The 19,779-nt window shown below is 41.2% G+C and overlaps 1 protein-coding gene across 7 annotated transcripts in view; it reads right to left on the bottom strand.

Moving 5' to 3' along the window:
* Positions 1-19,779, bottom strand: part of LOC126215270 (lysine-specific demethylase 4C-like) — a 384,640-nt gene that overhangs the window by 289,031 nt on the left and 75,830 nt on the right. For 5 of the 7 annotated variants that reach the window (XM_049941954.1, XM_049941953.1, XM_049941957.1 and 2 more), the window contains exons 13-15: positions 17,268-17,408; positions 15,329-15,475; positions 7,405-7,692 (exon numbers count right to left, since the gene is read on the bottom strand). The exons of 1 other annotated variant lie outside the window; for it this stretch is intronic. In XM_049941954.1, coding sequence (XP_049797911.1) covers positions 7,405-7,692; positions 15,329-15,475; positions 17,268-17,408 — 576 coding nt within the window. The remainder of the gene's footprint in view (positions 1-7,404; positions 7,693-15,328; positions 15,476-17,267; positions 17,409-19,779) is intronic. One more of the 7 variants, XM_049941956.1, reaches the window with a different exon arrangement.

The following is a 19,779-nucleotide window of genomic DNA, read 5'->3' as shown; positions in this document are numbered from 1 at the left end:
CATGGAGGAAGACGAAACAAAGAGGAACCTCAAATGCCGAAGCAGAGGAAGGCTACGAAATGGAGAATGAAGAATGAAAGAACGGAGGAGGGACTGTTCTGATGACAGGCTACTAAAACGTCAAAACACGTTCCCAAAAATATCCCAGACATGTTCCCCAAAGGAGGGGGAAAGAATAGCAGGAGAGCAGGCATGCAGCATGAAAGGAGACCCATGGTAGCCAAGTATGAACTCATCAAAGTGTGTCAAGCTCGGGGGGGGGGGGGGGGGGGGGGGTTTGGACCCTCCCTGATAAATCTTTCACAACACTTATGCTTAACATTTGTCATGTAGTGTAACATCCTTGGTTGTATCAGTTGAACATTTTTTGATAAAATCACATATCTGAGAAGATCTTTGTTATTGTCGACAGTTTTGTGGAAGGTCATCCAGGCGGAATCTACCTCATTACCTGACATGCATGTGTATATGAATGATCCGTGCAATCAGTTCCCCATAACAACAACAATAGTGCTGATGAAGAGAAACATCAAGTTGGCAAAAGTTTATGTCTAAACTGGAAGTATTTTATCACCTGAAATTCCTACTTCTCCTGCCCCACATGCTTCATATTTAGCAAAATTTCTAGCTAAACTTTGTCTTTTGGACATCAGTGTTACATGTCAAAACAGGATCTCTCTCTTAGACTTCCAAAATTTAAGTAAATGCATTCACTTCACATGCAGTACATAGTTCAATATGACATCGGAAAATCTCGGTAAAATACAAACAATGAAAAAAGTTTATATCTTCTTAAAATTTCTAATGTAAAATGATTACAAATAATTTTGTACCACTATTTCCAACAACCTAGAACATGATATATTACCACATCACCTCTATATAAGTGATGTAAATGTTGTCATCCACCTACAATGTCACTCCAAAATTACAAACAATTTCACAACATGGGAAAGTTCTGTTATCACCAAAACTTACCTGTGGATATACCAAATGAAGGAAACAAATCATTATACCAAAAGGAAAATCCATTTGACAAAACTAAAAAATAAATAAATAAATAATCTGCAGACACAATTGCTGACTTTCAAGAGGTAATGTATTGCGAATACATAGAAAGAAGGATCCTTTATTGTATGATTATATGATAGCGGAACAAACACTGGTAGCAGTTACTTCTGTAAAATATCTGGGAGTATGCATGCGGAACGATTTGAAGTGGAATGATCATATAAAATTAATTGTTGGTAAGGCGGGTACCAGGTTGAGATTCATTGGGAGAGTGCTTAGAAAATGTAGTCCATCAACAAAGGAGGTGGCTTACAAAACACTCGTTCGACCTATACTTGAGTATTGCTCATCAGTGTGGGATCCGTACCAGATCGGGTTGACGGAGGAGATAGAGAAGATCCAAAGAAGAGCGGCGCGTTTCGTCACAGGGTTATTTGGTAACCGTGATAGCGTTACGGAGATGTTTAACAAACTCAAGTGGCAGACTCTGCAAGAGAGGTGCTCTGCATCGCGGTGTAGCTCGCTCGCCAGGTTTCGAGAGGGTGCATTTCTGGATGAGGTATTGAATATATTGCTTCCCCCTACTTATACCTCCCGAGGAGATCACGAATGTAAAATTAGAGAGATTAGAGCGCGCACGGAGGCTTTCAGACAGTCGTTCTTCCCGCGAACCATACGCGACTGGAACAGGAAAGGGAGGCAATGACAGTGGCACGTAAAGTGCCCTCCGCCACACACCGTTGGGTGGCTTGCAGAGTATAAATGTAGATGTAGAGGTGAAATTTGTGCTGCCAAAAACACACACTAAAGTACATACACACTGTACACGGTGTCCATAAAGTCCTGCTATCATTTCAAAACATCATAGCTTGGAAACTGGACAGAGAAAAGTGGTTTGTTATAAAATGTTTTGCAGCCATCAAAGTTTACTCCTTTGTAGAGATGTGATGTGAAAGTGATAATAGATGACATGGACGGGTGGACAGTGTGGTTTCTCTGGATGGAAAGAGTGACTGCTTCAGTCACCCACAAGAGGTTAATAGCACACATGAGGAAACAGCACCAAGTCACAGATCTATATTTCGTTGGGTATTACAGTCCAGAGGCAGCAGGGACTGTGCTGAGAAACTCCAAAGCATTGTGCATCCAGCAAATGCACGTGTAGTGAACAGTGCCCAGTGTGTCAATAACTCAAAACTGGGGCTTGTACGAATCTCGTTTGATGAACTAGAGAAGTAAACAGGTCTATCACAGGGAATGCTCCACCCGTAGTCTGTGAAGATCTGGAGATGAAGAAGGTTTACGAACAGTGTATGTCCTGTCACCTCACCATTGCACAGGAACAGAACTGTGTGGAGAGATGTCTGCAACAGTACAGTGTACGATCCTGTGCTGTCCTCCGAGTGTTTGGTCACCATCGAAAAGTCACGGTTCTTCCGAGGCACTCCAGGAAAGAAACACTAGAAGTGCACTGGGAGCCCTTGTGAACAATTCATGGATGGGACTTATTGTACAGGAAAAAAAAATGGCAACTGTATTCTTGGATCACCAAGGGATAGTATGGTGGATTGGCTTCCTCCCAATACAAACCGTGACAGTGATAGGTACTGCAGTTGACTGAAAAAAAAATCTGTCGGCGCATTCGACCAAATCTGTCAACGCATTCGACACAGTCGGCATGGAAAATTGGGCCGTGGCATTCTGCTCTGACAAGATAACACGTGGCCACATGCCGATCGCCAGACCATCGCCACCGTGCCCCGACTGGGGTTTACTGGGCTGCCACACGCTACACAGTTGCAGGATCTGGCTCCTCACAATTGTGCCCTATTCAACACAATGGAGGAGGTCATGTGTGGTAAAAAGTTCACCACCGATGATAAACTTTGTGCTGCTGTACATCAATGGCACCGGGAAGACGCACCAGGTGAATGGTTTGCTATTCAAATACCGGAAGCTGCCAGAACGATGGCAAAAGTGCATAGACATTGGTGGGGAATGCCTGTAATATAATATGGGTGGGTTTGTTCACTAAATGTTTCCTGTAAACACACACACAAAAAAAATTAGTGCCAATCATTTTTAATAATTAATGAGGTGTATAGGCGGACAAGGAAAAAAAATTCCCAGATTTTTCTCCGGGTGAAAGTACACTTTTCCCTGGTGAAAATATAATTTTTCTGTTTTAAAGTGACAGTAAACGTTTCCTCGAAACTGTAAAACTTATCAATCCTTTGAATGGTGAAGGTTTGATACACCAACGTAGAACTTCCAGCCATTTTTAGAAAATGAACATCCCCCATCCCCTGGGAGGGGAGAGAGGGGAGAGGGGAAAGGGGGGGGGGGGAGGAACCCACATGTTTTAGACATATCTTCTATGTGCAGCAACATGTACACGGCATATTTTTATATTATAAAAGTATATATTTGAATTCTACCAAACACAGCACATTAGTTTCTGAAGCATTGAAATTGTTACTGTGATGCGCTTTTGTAAGCCAGTCATAGCTCACTTCACGTGATCTCACCAGCCGATGACCGTGGATCTTCAGAGCATAGGACACATGATGTATTCAACCAATAGCAACATCACTGTTCAGAAGCACGAACAAACAAATAGGAATAGTTAATGGTTTAAATTAATATGCAGGGAGGAAACTAATAACATATTTTAGCCTTCCATAATTATGTGAATGTATTTCAATTCACTTGATAGCTCCTGGCCACAGAATTCTGTTTTGTTTTCATTCGACGTGAGAGCTGTAAATGGAGAGGAAGCAGTAAAATAACTAAAAGTAAAAACTGGTCACATGGAGGCTATTCCCACCCCACTGCTACTAAGACTGCTCTGCACATGCGTGAATCTGGCAGCTTGGGAGCACCAGAAAAATGTTTCTGGGTAGCATCTGGCTGCTTGTTGCTACTGCTGATACAGCTAACGGCCACACTTATACATGACTCAACTGCGCATGCGCATGAACCCGCTGACAACTGTTCAAATGAACGTAATGTGAACCGTTGTGACGTCACACTCATCGGAAGCAGTTTGTTGTTATGAAGAATTGCACAGTCTTCGTCCTAAAGCCTTTGACGCACAGTATTGTTCTGCAGTGGCGGGATACAGTAATATTCTTTTGTCAGAGTATCAGTTCTTACTAGTCAAAATTACAAAAAATTAACTGAAAACCAAAACAATGAAAAATTCCTGAAATTCTAAAAAATTCCTAGGTTTTCCCCCGTTTTCTCCTGGTTGAAAAAAATTCCCAGATATTGCCGGTTGTCTCAGGACGTATACACCCCGTTCGTATATAGTTGGCTACACCTACGATCCGTATAAAACCTTTGAACTGCTCTCTTTAGAAGGAGATAGGCCACATTTATGTTCAGTTTTGGTGAAAATACAGCTGTATGAAACAATCTGATGATTTGTAATAACTCTATAAGCTTATGTCTAAAGTAAAGCAGTATTACAAGAACAGTTCACTTCTGCATGTGCAGTGTTTCCGAATGGTGTACAGGCTTATTCATAAATACCTCCATAGTTTCAGAAAATGACTGACAGAAAACACACACAAATCAGCAGATAGATCATCTCTCCAAGTTTCGATTTATATTGCACATCAAGGTGTAGTTGCAGACTACACCACTAGGAGCCAGGCATGTCAGAATGCAGCATATTATGGGAGCGGTGTGTCTGTTTTGGGTCCTCTAATTTCTGATGGAGAGTCAATTGTGACATTCCAGTGACAATGTCTTATCAAATACAAGGTAAAAGCTGCAAGAGACAAAACAATCCACTGTCAGTACAACAAATTCCGTGAGTGTGGCCCCTTATGTGGCGTGCGGGAAACAGACCAGCTAAGACCTTCAACAGAGAAAGTGGGATGCGAACAAGAATAATTTGCCAGGAGCCCAAATAAATGAGGATACGTGCAAGCAGGGAACAGTAGGTACCGCAATATTTGCGTGCAGAACTGTTCCAGATTCAGATGTTACACGCACTGACTACTCGGGACAATGAGGTTCATTCTGACTTTGATTATGACTTGCACCTGCTACTGTAGGAAGGTGGCTTCTCACAGAAGCTAGTTTTCAGTCACAAAACCACATTTTGTGTGTGGAAAGGTGAACTGTTATAATGTGCTTGTTTGGAAATACAACATTCATATGAAATTCTATAACAAATTCGTGATTCACTTAAAGTTAATGGCTTCTGTGCTATGTCATCCTCCAAAGTCTACAGGCCATTTTTCTTTGCTGAGAAAGCTGCGATCACTTTTGTGCACCAGGAAATCCTATGCCAATATCACAGCAAGACAGTGGAGACTCCATTTTGTAACACGGTGGTGCTCCACCACATGTTCTTTCAAATGCTCACGATTATATCAATGACTGTGCCTCAGCATTGGATTACACAAGCTTCCCATTGCAATTCTTCTCTTCTTCAGTGGTCCACACAGTTACATTACATAAATCCGTGTGATTTCTTGTTATGGGGTTATGTCAAAGTTTAGGTGTTCCTGAAACCATTGCAACTTAATCTGAAATATTTGCAAGGAAGTGTAATAAACACGATCGTTGATATCGACCTCGACATGTATGTCACCTCTCAAATGATGCCCATACTGAACACCAGTCATGTGAGTTAAGGACTTTGAAAGAATCTCTATCCACTGATGTACATATATTTCTGTATGTCTTTTTGTTTTCGCACAGTCGGCTTCTGAAACCCTGGAAGTACTTATGAATCACCATGTACACACAATGTGGTGCACCCTTTAAATCACAATATACGATAATCCTCTTTCCATCCCCCCCCCCCCCCCTCACCCTCCTCCAAAAAAAGTCACAAATCCAGATGTTCAAAGAAGATATTATCTAGGATGTTAAATATTATGTAGATCTCAGTGTGAAACAACACACCATGTAACTGCAATAATACAGGGTGGTTATAATTAAACTTTCGCTACTTGAGAGGGCTCCAATAAAAATGAGCAATCTTACGAGAATGAGATTTCGTGGAAAACATCTTTGAGGACATGTGGCACAGAAATAACAAATAAAGCCTCGAATGAAGCACATTTTAGTTTCTACATGAGAGGGTGCTAAGGATACTATTTCACAATTGTTCATAGCACTTTTCAAATGGTGGATCGTGGAATGTTCAGCTGTGTGACACAGCTTTTGCACTGCTCATCGATTGCACATTGCGTCCAGCATTCTCAATAATTGTGGCACAACTGGCTGTCAGCTTCTCCCGAGAGCATTCAAACTGCCGACATTCAATCCTGCTGCAGAAAGAGCACATCTTCATATACCGGGTGATCAAAAAGTCAGTATAAATTTGAAAACTGAATAAATCACGGAATAATGTAGATAGAGAGGTACAAATTGACACACAGGCTTGGAATGACATGGAGATTTATTAGAACTAAAAAAATACAAACATTCAAAAAAATGTCCGACAGATGGCGCTTCATCTGATCAGAATAGCAATAATTGGCATAACAAAATAAGACAAAGCAAAGATGATGTTCTTTACAGGAAATGCTCAATACGTCCACCATCATTCCTCAACAATAACTGTAGTCGAGGAATAATGTTGTGAACAGCACTGTAAAGCATGTCTGGAGTTACGGTGAGGCATTGGCCTCGGATGTTGTCTTACAACATCCCTAGAGATGTCGGTCGATCACGATACACTTGCGACTTCAGGTAACCCCAAAGCCAATAATCACATGGACTGACATCTGGGGACCTGGGAGGCCAAGCATGACGAAAGTGGCGGCTGAGCACACGATCACCACCAAATGATGCGCGCAAGAGATCCTTCATGCGTGTAGCAATATGAGGTTTTTTTTTTTTTTGTTCTAATAAAACCCCATGTCATTCCAAGCATGTGTGTCAATTTTTACCTCTCTATCTACACTATTCCGTGGTTTATTAAGTTTTCAAATTTATACTGACTTTTTGATCACCCGGTACTTTAATGAACCAATACTTGTGCACTACTGCAGTTGTTGTGATAAAACAGCTTTACAAGTAAAGCCCTGTCCTCGTCCAGACCCCTGTGCAACTGCAGTGCACCCCGATGCTCTCGTTTCGACCTTACATCGTCCTACCAATACTGGTATCTGGCGGCAAGTCGTGAGACTAATATTACTAGTGACGCAAATCCTGTAGCGCACAGTCTGAACGTCATTTCAATAAAGTTGAGCACCCGTACAGTAAATAGTTTCCCCGTCTACATCGGCTCGAGTAGCAAAAGCTTAATTATAACCACCCTGCGTGACGATGTGGGACGTTAAACACTAGTTAGAGCTCGGTGTAAAACAACACAGTTAGCCTCTCGCCAGTGCCACACAGTACGTAAGTGCAATAATATGTCATTACTTTTTTGGCGTCAGCAGGCTGCTTTGCGACGTCGATCTTTGGCAGAATGAACTCCCCCAGCAACTTTACCACCTTCTGGCTGGGCGGCCCTGTGTGTACGTGTGTGGCAGCGTGCCAGCCGAGTTTCTGTTGCTGCTGCTGTGGCTGTGGCTGCCGAGCGGTTGCAGCAAAGTGGGAGAGCGAACCGGCCTGCCGGCTCGCAGAGGAGATGTCCTCCGTTTGGCCCAGAGGGCGAATTTCACCAGTCTCCACATTGCACATGAACATGTTGTTCTTGCCAATATTTACCTGTTTGGTCAAAATTGCAGTGTTAAGTCAGTGTGAACACAATACCTAAACTAGAAATCTATGTACCACAAAGGATATCATGTCTGTTACACTAACTTGGGTCCCACTAATATACAGGGTGAATCATAACTCTGCAGAAAACTTTTCAGAGATGCTGTACGATGGGCTAAAACAAGGAAAAAATGTGTAGTAAACATGGGCTGCAAAATGCATACCTCAAAATCAATGAGCATTTATTCATCTTTGCTACTGTGTAGTGGACCTCTTCTACTGAACAAGTGCCCAACAGCTCTCAAGGTATGCATTTTAGAGCCAACATTTACTAGACATTTTTTTCTTCTTTTTGTCCATACTACAACCTCTGAAAGTATGTTGGCGGAGTTCTGGTTCACCCTGTGAACAGGATGAATGTAAGTGTGGACCGTCTTCTGAAACAAAAACAGGATGGTAAAATCAGAAATTTGAAGTCAATTAGTACGAGATGGGAAAATCTGTGAGGCTATGTTACTAACTGGGCCACCATTTTGAAAGCTGCCATCTTGAGTGCAACATATTATTTTCAAATGGAAAGGGTATGATGTGACATAAAACAGATAGAGAATAACATTAAAAAAACAATGATGATTTGTTGGTGTAGGTGCACTACAACAAGGTCTTTAGTGTGCACTACAATAAGTCTTTAGTGCCTGTATTAAAATTTTATGAGAAGTATGTGGATAAACGTAGCAGAACAATAGAACTTTAAAAATTAAAAAAAAAACACTTAAAATCACATAGTATACCCTTCTAGAGATATCCAATTTACTCAAGATTTATTGTTGCAACAGTGCATACGAGTACATGAAATGCTTACATTTACAGAACAATAGCCCAAGCGGTTCCACGGTACCAGTTATTGACCCAAGCTGAAACACCCAAGTTAGTATGTGGTATAGCCTCCACGGGTGGCAATGCAGGTGCTGACCCTACCATCCACTCGATCATACAGATGGTGAATAAATCCTGGGAGACATTGTGTCACACCTGTTGGACAGGTTCTGTAAGAGTTGGTTGACAAGTCACACGAGTCACTTCTCAACCCACCATACCCCTCAATTGGAGACAGACCCAGAGATTATGCTGGCTGCCAGGGAAGTTGCTGCACATCTTGCAGAGAATGTGGAGTTTTGTGGGCATGTGTGGGAAAGCATTATCCTTCTGGAACAATACATCATACAAGAACAGCAAATATAACGAGTCCAACAACATTCTGCGCATATCGAGCACTGGCTAGTGCCCATACAGCTCACATTTACCATAGGTAAACGTGAGCTGTAGCTGATCACATACCACACAATAAAGGCCTGGGATGGTGCCAGTGTGTGTCTGATGAGTGTACTCTATGAGATAGTGCTCACCAAGTCTACACTGTGTGCTCAAACGGCCATCACTTGCGTGCAAGCAGAATAGGATTTCATTGCTGAAGACTGTGACGCACCATTCCATCTTCCAAGTTTTCCTCTGAGGGCAGCATACGAGCTGTGCAGGTCGATGGTGTGGCTCGAGTGGAAGACTGGCTAGGGGCTTGCATGCCTGCAGTTCTACTGCTATTAACTGCTTTTGCAACAGTGCGTGTTGACATGCCTGGGCTCAAAAGCCATCTTATCTGTGCTGTGACAGCTGAACAATCTGCCACTGCTACCCTTACAATATGACGATCCTGGTGGATGTCTGTGCTGTGTGGACACCCAGATCATCATCTACAGGTAAGACAATGTTCACGTGACCACTGATGCCAGCATCGTTGCACAACTGACGCAGCCCGTCCAACGTGTGTGATAATTCTTTGAATGCCACTCTGAAGGCTGGCCACAATTTGACCCATTTCAAACTTGCTCAGATGGCTGTAGGAATTATGAATGTGTGTCTGTAACATGGTTACCTGCTTGCTTCACATTTTTGCACCACACTAAGCCTTATGGCTGAGTATTCCCCATTAAAGGGTAGACACAGATGGCCCTCTGGTAGCTATTTCACTATGTTATATGTTGGGGGAAGACTTTTTGAAGCCATTATCAGTACATCTACTAGTCCCGTGAACAAAGAGAGAGAGAGAGAGAGAGAAGCATCCCTGTTAGAGCAGAGGATTTCAAATGAAGGCATCCAAACCAACAGTGGAATGGTTAAATTTCTCAAAGTTCTGGGAACCTGGCTTTCGCATATAAATAGAGAACTGGACAATTGAAAACAGCTAGTCCTGTACTCTGTGCGTCTTGCAGCAAACTGATATCAGCTATATGTCAATTATGAGAATTTTGGTACACGTGTTAGTGAAAGTCTATGAGGAATGAATGACACAGATAACCGTAATCTTACAACGCTCCAGGATACCCACTGAACATATCCTGTAGCCTTTGTGTGTTATCTCCAGCATGTGTCTTGTTAGAACATGTGGCGTAAGTGCAGAATTAATAAACCTAAGCTCAAAAGGAAGGCACTGTAATTTTTCCAATGTAAATTTCTGCCTGTAAGTTATGTCACATGACCCCCTTGTCATTTGAAAACAACGGATTGTATACAAACTTTTCAATTCAAGAAACTTTACCAACAGCCGTACACTTTAAGATATTTTATTTCGAAAGCAACCAGTTTCAGCAATTCATTTTGCCATCTTCAACCCCATATGCTTTTTTCAAATCAGCGAGCTTATCGTATAGCACCATAAAACTGGGTATCGTGAATCCCAATCGTTGTGCACCTGGTTCATACGATAGCGTGACAGCAACTCAAAGTTGCTGTCAAGTTTTCATATGAACCAGCTGAACAATGATAGGGATTCATGATATCCAGTTTTATGGTGCTACATGATAAGCTCATTGATTTGGACGAAGCGTATGGGGCCTGAAAATGGAAAAATTAATTGCCAAAACTGATTACTTTCGAAATAAAATAAAATATCTTAAAGTGTACGGCTGCTAGTCAAGTTTATTGAACTGAAAAGTACATACCAGCCAATGTCCCATGGCCATAATGGACTAACAGAGATTGCATACAATGTGGTGGCTGCCAAAATGGTGGCCACTTTCCCCCTCACGGTCCCCCCCCCCCTTCCCCCCCCATCTGATACTAATGGACTTTAAAATTCTGTATATTCACCTCCTTTTGGTTTAGAAGAGTGCTTCCACACTTTTGGACCATCCTGTACATTAATGGACTTCCTGAGTATAAGTTCCCCAAATAGGCAACAGACAATGTGAAAAAAGAACAGGAAGGTGGGATTGGGGGAATCTTAAGTAGGATGACAATACTGCACAACTGGTACCTGGGTAATTCAGTGAAGTGTAAGAAAGGAGACTGTACTAAAGACAAAATTCAAGTATACAATTTGATACCTTGCAACAGTAGTATACATCTCTGTGAAGCCACATCCACACTAATGTTTGAAACATTTCAAACAATGATTCTGGCAACTACAGCTGACCCTTGTTCGCAACATGCTGCAAACCTATTTCAAAAGGTGGAAATAGCTGTTTGAACAGTGATGGTCCAGATTAAAGGAAACATTTCCTGCCAGCATTACTGCATCTTACCACTGCACAGCACTAGTGTCTGTTTCGGTCACATGCATTTGCTTATATTGTTCACAGATACTGAAATTGAGTGGATGAAGCCACATGTTTGGAATTGCTGTCACTTTGTATGAGGCAGACAAAGGCCTATGGAATGTCACAAGTTCCAGTTACTAGAATGTAAATTAAAACAAGACTCTTTGGAAAGAACAGCTACTGTATTTAATACCAGCAGTTGTTGCATCAGGATGCAGATTTGGTCGCAAATTATTCAGTAGCTCCACATAGTTAGGTGCTGTGTCACATATGGTTCGCTACGATATGTGAAATAAAAATGCGAGGCTTTGACTTTAATTTTATTAGAAAAAGAGAGAGAGAGAGAGAGAGAGAGAGAGAGAGAGAGAGAGAGAGAGAGAGAGAGAAAATCTTCAGTTTACTGGAACTGCTTTCCCTAACTTTGTGTTTTTGAAATACATGGTTCTATAGTATTAGAATTTTGAATCCAAGGATACCATTCCAGTAAAGCTACAGAAAGCTTCATCTACGATAACTCTCAACAAACCACTGAAGTGCACGGCAGATGGTACATCCCATTCTACTAGTTCTTGAGGGTTTTTTCCTATTCCACACTCTTATGGAACGTGGGAAGAATGATTGCTTAAACACCTCTACGCGTGCAGTAATTAGTCTAATCTCAATGGTGTGCTCCCAAGTTTTCTGCTGAGTTGCCAATTCCATTTATGTACAATATTTCGACAAGTGACCCAGCCATCTTCTTCAGATGCTGGGCATTTTGCACAAATGAAAACAACTCAGCAAACACTTTTGCGTTTTCTTCCACAGTTAGTCTATTTTAAGTTATTCCTGGAACTTCTATGTTACATTACAGTTCAATAATGAGAGCTACATCTCTCTCTCTACATTTGTTTAATTTTTTTTTTAGGAGTAACAGTGTAGTGCCACGTATCAATATACTTTCCTCGTCACTGACATAAAGTAGCAGTTGGTCCAGACACACTAATGAGAAAGATGCAGACAATGCAAGCACAGAGCAAGAAATGTTCCCTTCCAATGTGGACGGATACCTTTAACGAGAAATGATGTTTCAAACTTGTTAAAAACAGTGCAATAAACATGTTTGCAACAAAAACATGTTTCCACTCCCAGTGTGGACGTGGCTTGAGATTTAGAGAGAGAGAGAGAGAGAGAGAGAGAGAGAGAGAGAGAGAGAGAGAGAGAGAGAGAGAGAGAACTTAAAATCTTAGAAGAAACCTGCACCGAAGAAAGAGAAAAATTAAAAAATTAAATGAGCAGGAATTTGGGTGAATAAGGAATCAAGCACACAATTACATGTTGCACAAACAGTGTTAGAAACAGATGAGACTGGGAATAGAGATGACAGGAGAGCAAAATAGGGAAACTGTTTACAGCTTCATGCATCTTTTGGAATGTTTGTTGTTATTTCAGTGAGCCCTACAGTCATTGGCATCTATGTGTGTTAAAGAGTTTTTCACTGCTGTATTTTCTTTTCTTTACTGAGTAATATTCTCCATTTTCTCATTTTAATAAAAAAAAGTAACTTTTTATTTACACTGAACTCCATTACCCAACCTGTTAATGTTGTTTAGTGTTGTAAAAGTAGAACAACAAGGAGGAATCATGCAGAAAAACAAGGGAAGGATGAGAAGAGCTGACAACAGAAAAAATGCACACAAAGATGTTAGTGTTTTGTAAAGTCATCAGGCAGTGAGAGATAAAGGGGCTCTCTTGTAGCTACCAAACATGGGCTGCTAAACTGTGTTTATTTGATACATAGTGTCTTTCAGCATTGCATATTTTTGACCACTCGAGATAACAGTGGGTTACACTCCTTACGTGTTCTAACTGCAGGCTGAATGTCCCAATCAAGACAAAACCAGCTGTCACCTTTTAACAGTAGGATGTCAAAACTGTGAGATACAGATCCTGAAACCTTCACAGTAATTGCAGGCAATGTTTGAAATACTTGTAATTTTTCAACAACCAATTGTCAAGCTAATGCTGTGCAGTTGAGACATCTTTCGTCTTGCACACTGCATTCAGCACCAGATTTTTATTCACAATACTTCCAGTTATATAGTTATCAACCTAAAGCTTTCAAACCATGCAGGGTGGCCAATTTATCTTGACGGTCCCAAGAAGCAAAACAAAAGCGTATCAAGCAAATGATGTTCAGCTAGCAGGGAGACATTAACCAGTACGATGGCCTTCCTCGTAACTTGTTACGAAGACATGGGCAGCAGTATGTGTATTTGAAATAGTACCATACAGAGTGAGGCAAAAATATGTTAACATTAAGTGGGTGCTCTCTCTTTCCTTTTTTTCCTGCAGATTAAACCACGGTATCCCGATACTCTGTTGGGGAACGAAAGGATATTGCTGCCTGGATGGAAGTCTTTCAGTCCCCAGGGATTGAAGAGGAATAATTCAAGGCCTGGACAGGACGGGATGTAACATTGTGCCTGCCAATTGGTAGGATCTATGAGAAGTTTGTAAAGATGGGTCCATTCAAGACTGCTGCAAGGGAAACAGTGGTAGAAAGATATCTGTCTGAACAGAACAGTTCATCATCATTGTCCAAGGAGTGACTGTAGCCAGCCCACCTACGTCCTCGCGCATATTATCTTTTGAGCCTGGAATTTCTCAAAGGTCAGTGGTTAGAATTTTGCACAATGATTTAGGAATGAAGCCATACCACTTGCAGATTGTGCAGCAGCTCTCAAAAGCGGACAAGCAAGTACGTGCGAGTGCTCCAAAAATTATATTGGAAACTGTGCACATGAAGCCTGACATTCTGTTCACGGTTCCTGATGAATCACCAGTCCACACCAGTGATCACGTGAACATGCACAACTGCGTCACCTGGACAACCCCACACACCCTGGAAGTTCGAGAGCATGTGCAGGATTCCCCTGAGGTGAACACCTGGTGTGTAGTGAGCAAATATGGAGTGACTTCATTCTCCTTTTTTGAAGGACAGACTGTCAGGGGACAGAATTACCTTCCCACACTCAGCACATTCATTCACAGGGAAGAATGCATCACTTCCCATTCTCCGGCGAGGATACTTTGAGCACTACGGCACCACTGCCCGTTACAGTCAGACGGTTCGGGATTACCAGAGTGACACGTTCAGTAAATGTTGGATTGGTGAATGTGGTCCTCTACCACATCTGGCACATTTTTCTGACCTGATGCTATCTGATTTTTGGTCAAGGGTCGTGTCTACGCCAGCAAACCTAAAACTGACCACCTAGCAACCTGCAGCACTGCATGACTGAGGTCATCACTTCTACCTCTGCCCAAATGGCCCAATGGGCCTCAAAATCAACTGTGCATAGACTATTATTTTACTGAGTAAGATGTGTGCCAAGTTAAAACACAGTAACCAAATGCATTGTTTGTAATTTCACATAATTAAACACCCATTTAATGTCAATGTCTTTTAGCCTCACCCCATATATTTTTTGTTCAGTAATCCACTTCCTCTCCTCTCAAGATCTGTACAGAAATGTATTCTAATATGTAAACGGGCGCACGCACTCACGCACACGTACCTACCCCCGTGCACGCATGCACACACCAGTTGGGCTGCAGTGCTGGGAAATCTTGTCAATGTGCCTGACAACTGTTCAACACATCAACTATACAGTGGGTAGTTAACTTCACACCTTTCATTATTTTAAATTGAGCCACACTTCAGTACTAGGAAAGTTGTTGGTATCCTATACATGCAGCTAAGAATATTTGGGTGCAAGAACACAGAGGGAATAAAGCCATTATCGGTTACAGTGCAGTTTCCACCAGACAACTTTGTTAATGGTTTGAAAATAGCCTATTGAGAAGGGAGTCAACTGAAGGTAATGATTAGTTGGCTTGTCTGTCATTCAGTTTAGTGCGTTTCCAGCACTGCGGCACACAAAGCAGAAGAATATTGTAGGGAATGGACAGTCATTCCTGTACGTGCATTTGAGGTTAAGCACAAGAGGAGAAGGAAACACTTAGTGAAGCAACAGCTATTTGGCACAGAGTTGAGAGTCAATGCTAACCTGAACATGGAACGGTGTTTTGCTGGGGAAAGGTGGCACAGTTGACCTTTGCACAACAACCCTAGTTTGTGACTGGGCATCGAAGTTTTGTCCCGGAGATGTTAGAGGCAGTGGCTGCTGCTGGCCAAGTGTGTGGCTCACTGACTCCTAGAACACACACACACACATCATACGATCCAAGTTAAAAGTCGTAATAGTCAGCTGCCACATCCTAAAGTAGCAGCACTGTGAAGCCTGAGTATCTGGATGGCTGGAAAACCGAATGACACTTGGTACGTGTACCACTGCTCTGTGATCACTTACACTTCAAAATCAAAAGTTGGTAAACACTGATGGGATTTTCATTATTAAACAACACTGGCATTACAGAATGCATCACTGTCGAGTTAAGAGGCTTTTGCTCAGGCTGCACTAATTACCTACAACATAGTAATGCTATTTTTGCTATCTTAAAACTACAACTGTTTTTAGTTTGTAAATTACCTGGTACACTAAAATTGTGTGCCGGACTGAGACTCTAAATCGGGACCTTTGTCTTTCGCAGGCAAGTGTTCTACCAACTGAGCTACCCAAGAACGACTCGCAACCTGCCATCCTCGCAGCTTTACCTCCACCAGGTTGTGAGCCATTCTTGGGTAGCTCTATTGGTAGGACACTTGTCCACAAAAGCAAAGGTCCTGAATTTGAGTATCGGTCTGGCGCACAGTTTTAATCTGCCCGGAATTTTCATATCAGCACACACTGCAATGTAGAGTAAAAATTTCATTGCGGGCTACTGTTGTTATTGTTCACTATTATTACAGCAAAATTGTAGAGGCTGTCTTGGCCACTTGTTGACATGCTGACTGCTTCTGTCTCTTGGTCTTTGGACAATGTTCATTTCATACTTTTTCTGACATTTTGCTAGCACAATGACTGGCGAAACATCAGAAACATCTTTGAACATCAAGCGAAGATCCCGAGACAAAACCCATCAGGCAATATTATTATTATTATTATTATTATTATTATTATTACTATTATTATTATGTTTGATTAGCAGCAGCAGTATTACGACCATCAAATGTCTGTAAATCATCAGTGGTATTTATCCTAGTACTATAATCCAGTTCCTCATCATCATAAATGAAGAAATCTCTTTCAAATATGCAAGCTAATTGCTCGACTGGCTTTGGTATGCATCCCCCTCACAATGTATGTGCACACTACTAACTAGTGCAAAGCAGGCATGTAGAACAAGAATACACTGTTCATTATGACCAAAATGCATAAACACCCAAGCACAACTTCAGCTTAGAATCACTTAGCATATTTACCACATCCTTACTGCAGGATATGCATTCAAAAGTGACAAGCATTAGATAGAACTCTGAAAAAGATATCATACAGGAAAGCAAAGTCTAGTGATAAATATTGCAGTCTCCCCCCCCCCCCCCCCACACACACACACACACAAACACACACACACACACACACACACACACACACACACACACACACACACACAAAATTGTATCCTAACTCTTGCGCAGAAGCAGGAATAAGGTTGTATAAAACAACTTCAGCTGCATGCCCATTTGACCATACCAGCATCATCTTTAACTGAGCGCTATGTGCCTTGACTACAAAGTTTCCAGATAGATACTCACACTAAAATATAAGGCACTATGGTGAGTAAAATGCAAAGGAAGATGGTATTCCTATAAAAGCAAAAGCTGTTTTTCTGGCAAGAATGATGCAAAAATACACTGTCAACCTATAATATGTGAGTAAGCAGAAAAAAAATGTGTTAGACCTTCAGAAACAGGACATCTACCCAGAAGCAGTAAATAGTATGCACAGAACTGTCGAGTGTGAGAGCTGATCGTTAGTTGCGACAAGTTCCTTTATACAGCTGTAAGACCCAGCACCCAATCAGCTGTCATCTCTGACGAAATACCTGTGATGCTCTGGGCGGCTGTATCACCACGAACTTGCCACCGTCATACGGTTCCATTTTAAATGGTACGTAAGTATTGGCAAGTTTCAGATACCTGCCCGTACCAGCCTGGTCTGTACCAATATTCCTCACAATTAAAACCTAGAACAAGGTAATAATTTAAGTGTCAAAAGCATCATCAACAGCTGGGCCTTACAAGTAACTATTGGGACTTCAGCTCAACTGCAACAAAGGCAGCAATAACCACTTGCCGAGCCTTATCAAGCTCAAAAAACTCACCCCCATTACCAGATTATTTTCTTACCACACAAAAATTTGATAATCAATAAACAGGAAGCGACACGGATCTCCAAGTACACCAAGTTTTCACAACACAACATTGGTCCACTAGATTTCGAGCATATGTCTTCTGAAATCCTGTTCCTTCACATTTTGTGCCACACATATTAGGACCAACTTCCAAGTGAGCAAACTGACAGTCTACTTATTCTGAAGATGACCAAAATATCAGGTGAAGAAATAGGGTCTCATCAGTTGCACACCAAGTATCTAGTGGATTGTGGATTTCAAAATTTTCTTATCATACTGAATACTCTGTTTAAGATTTGCACTAGCAGCAGTTTACATCTGTGAACAATATTTCAACTGGGAACCTGGCAGTAATATTCATGTGAGACACAGAAGTTGGGTGTAAGCTGCTTGTTAACAATTTACTAACACACTGCACAAACTCCGAATTGGTATCACCATCATAATAACTAGATATGGCACATCGACGAGTGACAGCAGTAGTGCGTTCGACTGTGGAATTGTGAAACAGCACAGTGACTGGGGATATCTTTTATTATGATTGTGATAAGTGCACAAAATTTACAAGCCTGGAAGATTATGCACTGCCTCCTCATCGTGTCGTGACTGGCACATATTCAGCTGAAATATCATGTTCAGTTGTAAGAAACTGGCTGCCTCCACGAAGAATGCCGGAAATGTGCAAAATACCCAACAATGTCTAAATCCTCTTATGTTTCTTGCAGTATTTGGGTGACTTTTATAAAGAGGCTTTACGTGATTATCTGAGCATTTGTGCTCTCTTTTGTCAAATCGCGCAATCGTCATAAATGAGCAGTATCCAGGTTTCTGGCAATGGTATTTGTACTTCTGGCCTCCCCACAGACACCAGGCAGATGTGGAATTATATTGTGAGATTTGATACACAATTTTGGTTGGGAACATTTTTCAGGTGCAAGGTGGCAATTCACTGGAAGAGGAACCAGAACAATCCACACTAATTGCCCAAGAATCTCCATTAGTGTTTGCGACATGAATAATAATGTTATCGCTACTCATGACTCATTTCATTTTCTGTACCTTGATCACTTTCATGAACAAAATTACAAACTACATCTGAATTATCATTATCACTTTCCTCAATTATCGGATGCTGCCAAGCCATTTTCGGGCAGTGTTATCATCAGTAAATTTAACTGTGTGGTTCATTTACATACTGAATAACATCAATAACATTATTTCACAGTAATAAACAGAAAATTATAATTATATTTAAAAACAAAGATGATGTGACTTACCAAACGAAAGTGCTGGCAGATTGATAGACACACAAACAAACACAAACATACACACAAAATTCAAGCTTTCGCAACCAACGGTTGCTTCATCAGGAAAGAGGGAAGGAGAGGGAAAGACGAAAGGATGTGGGTTTTAAGGGAGAGGGTAAGGAGTCATTCCAATCCCGGGAGTGGAAAGACTTACCTTGGGGGAAAAAAGGACAGGTATACACTGGCACACACACAAACAGACATTTATATGTCTGCTTGTGTCTGTGTATGTGCGGATGGATATGTGTGTGAGTGCGCCAGTGTATACCGGTCCTTTTTCCCCCCTAAGGTAAGTCTTTCCACTCCCGGGATTGGAATGACTCCTTACCCTATCCCTTAAAACCCACATCCTTTCGCCTTTCCCTCTCCTTCCCTCTTTCCTGATGAAGCAACCGTTGGTTGCGAAAGCTTGAATTTCGTGTGTATGTTTGTGTGTATCAACCTGCCAGCACTTTCGTTTGGTAAGTCACATCATCTTTGTTTTTAAATATATTTTTCCCACGTGGAATGTTTCCCTCTATTATATTCAGAAAATTATAATTAATTAGAAAACCTGATATTTTGAATTAACATACTGTTGTAAATTTCAGAAAAGTTTATAATTTCATTTTCATGATTGCATTATTACATTCCCATAAAAATTTTAGGAGTAACATATATGTTGTAATTAAACCAATAATTAGTTAGCAAAATTTATGACTCAATTTTCCTAAAAACAGGTTTTTGGAGCATTTATCAGTCTACTGATATATTTAACGTGACTTAAACTTTATGTATCATGTCAGGAACAAAAAACTAATTAGATCAGTTGTAATTAACTTTTTCACTGACAATTTTTGAACATTCTGATGCAAACACTATTGATTTTCAGTCATTTTGATAATACAAAATTATCA

The sequence above is a fragment of the Schistocerca nitens genome, chromosome 12 (assembly GCF_023898315.1).
Source record: "Schistocerca nitens isolate TAMUIC-IGC-003100 chromosome 12, iqSchNite1.1, whole genome shotgun sequence".
NCBI lineage: Eukaryota > Metazoa > Arthropoda > Insecta > Orthoptera > Acrididae > Schistocerca > Schistocerca nitens.
Note: the sequence above shows the minus strand (reverse complement) of the source record. Positions and strands in the feature narration are given on the sequence as shown.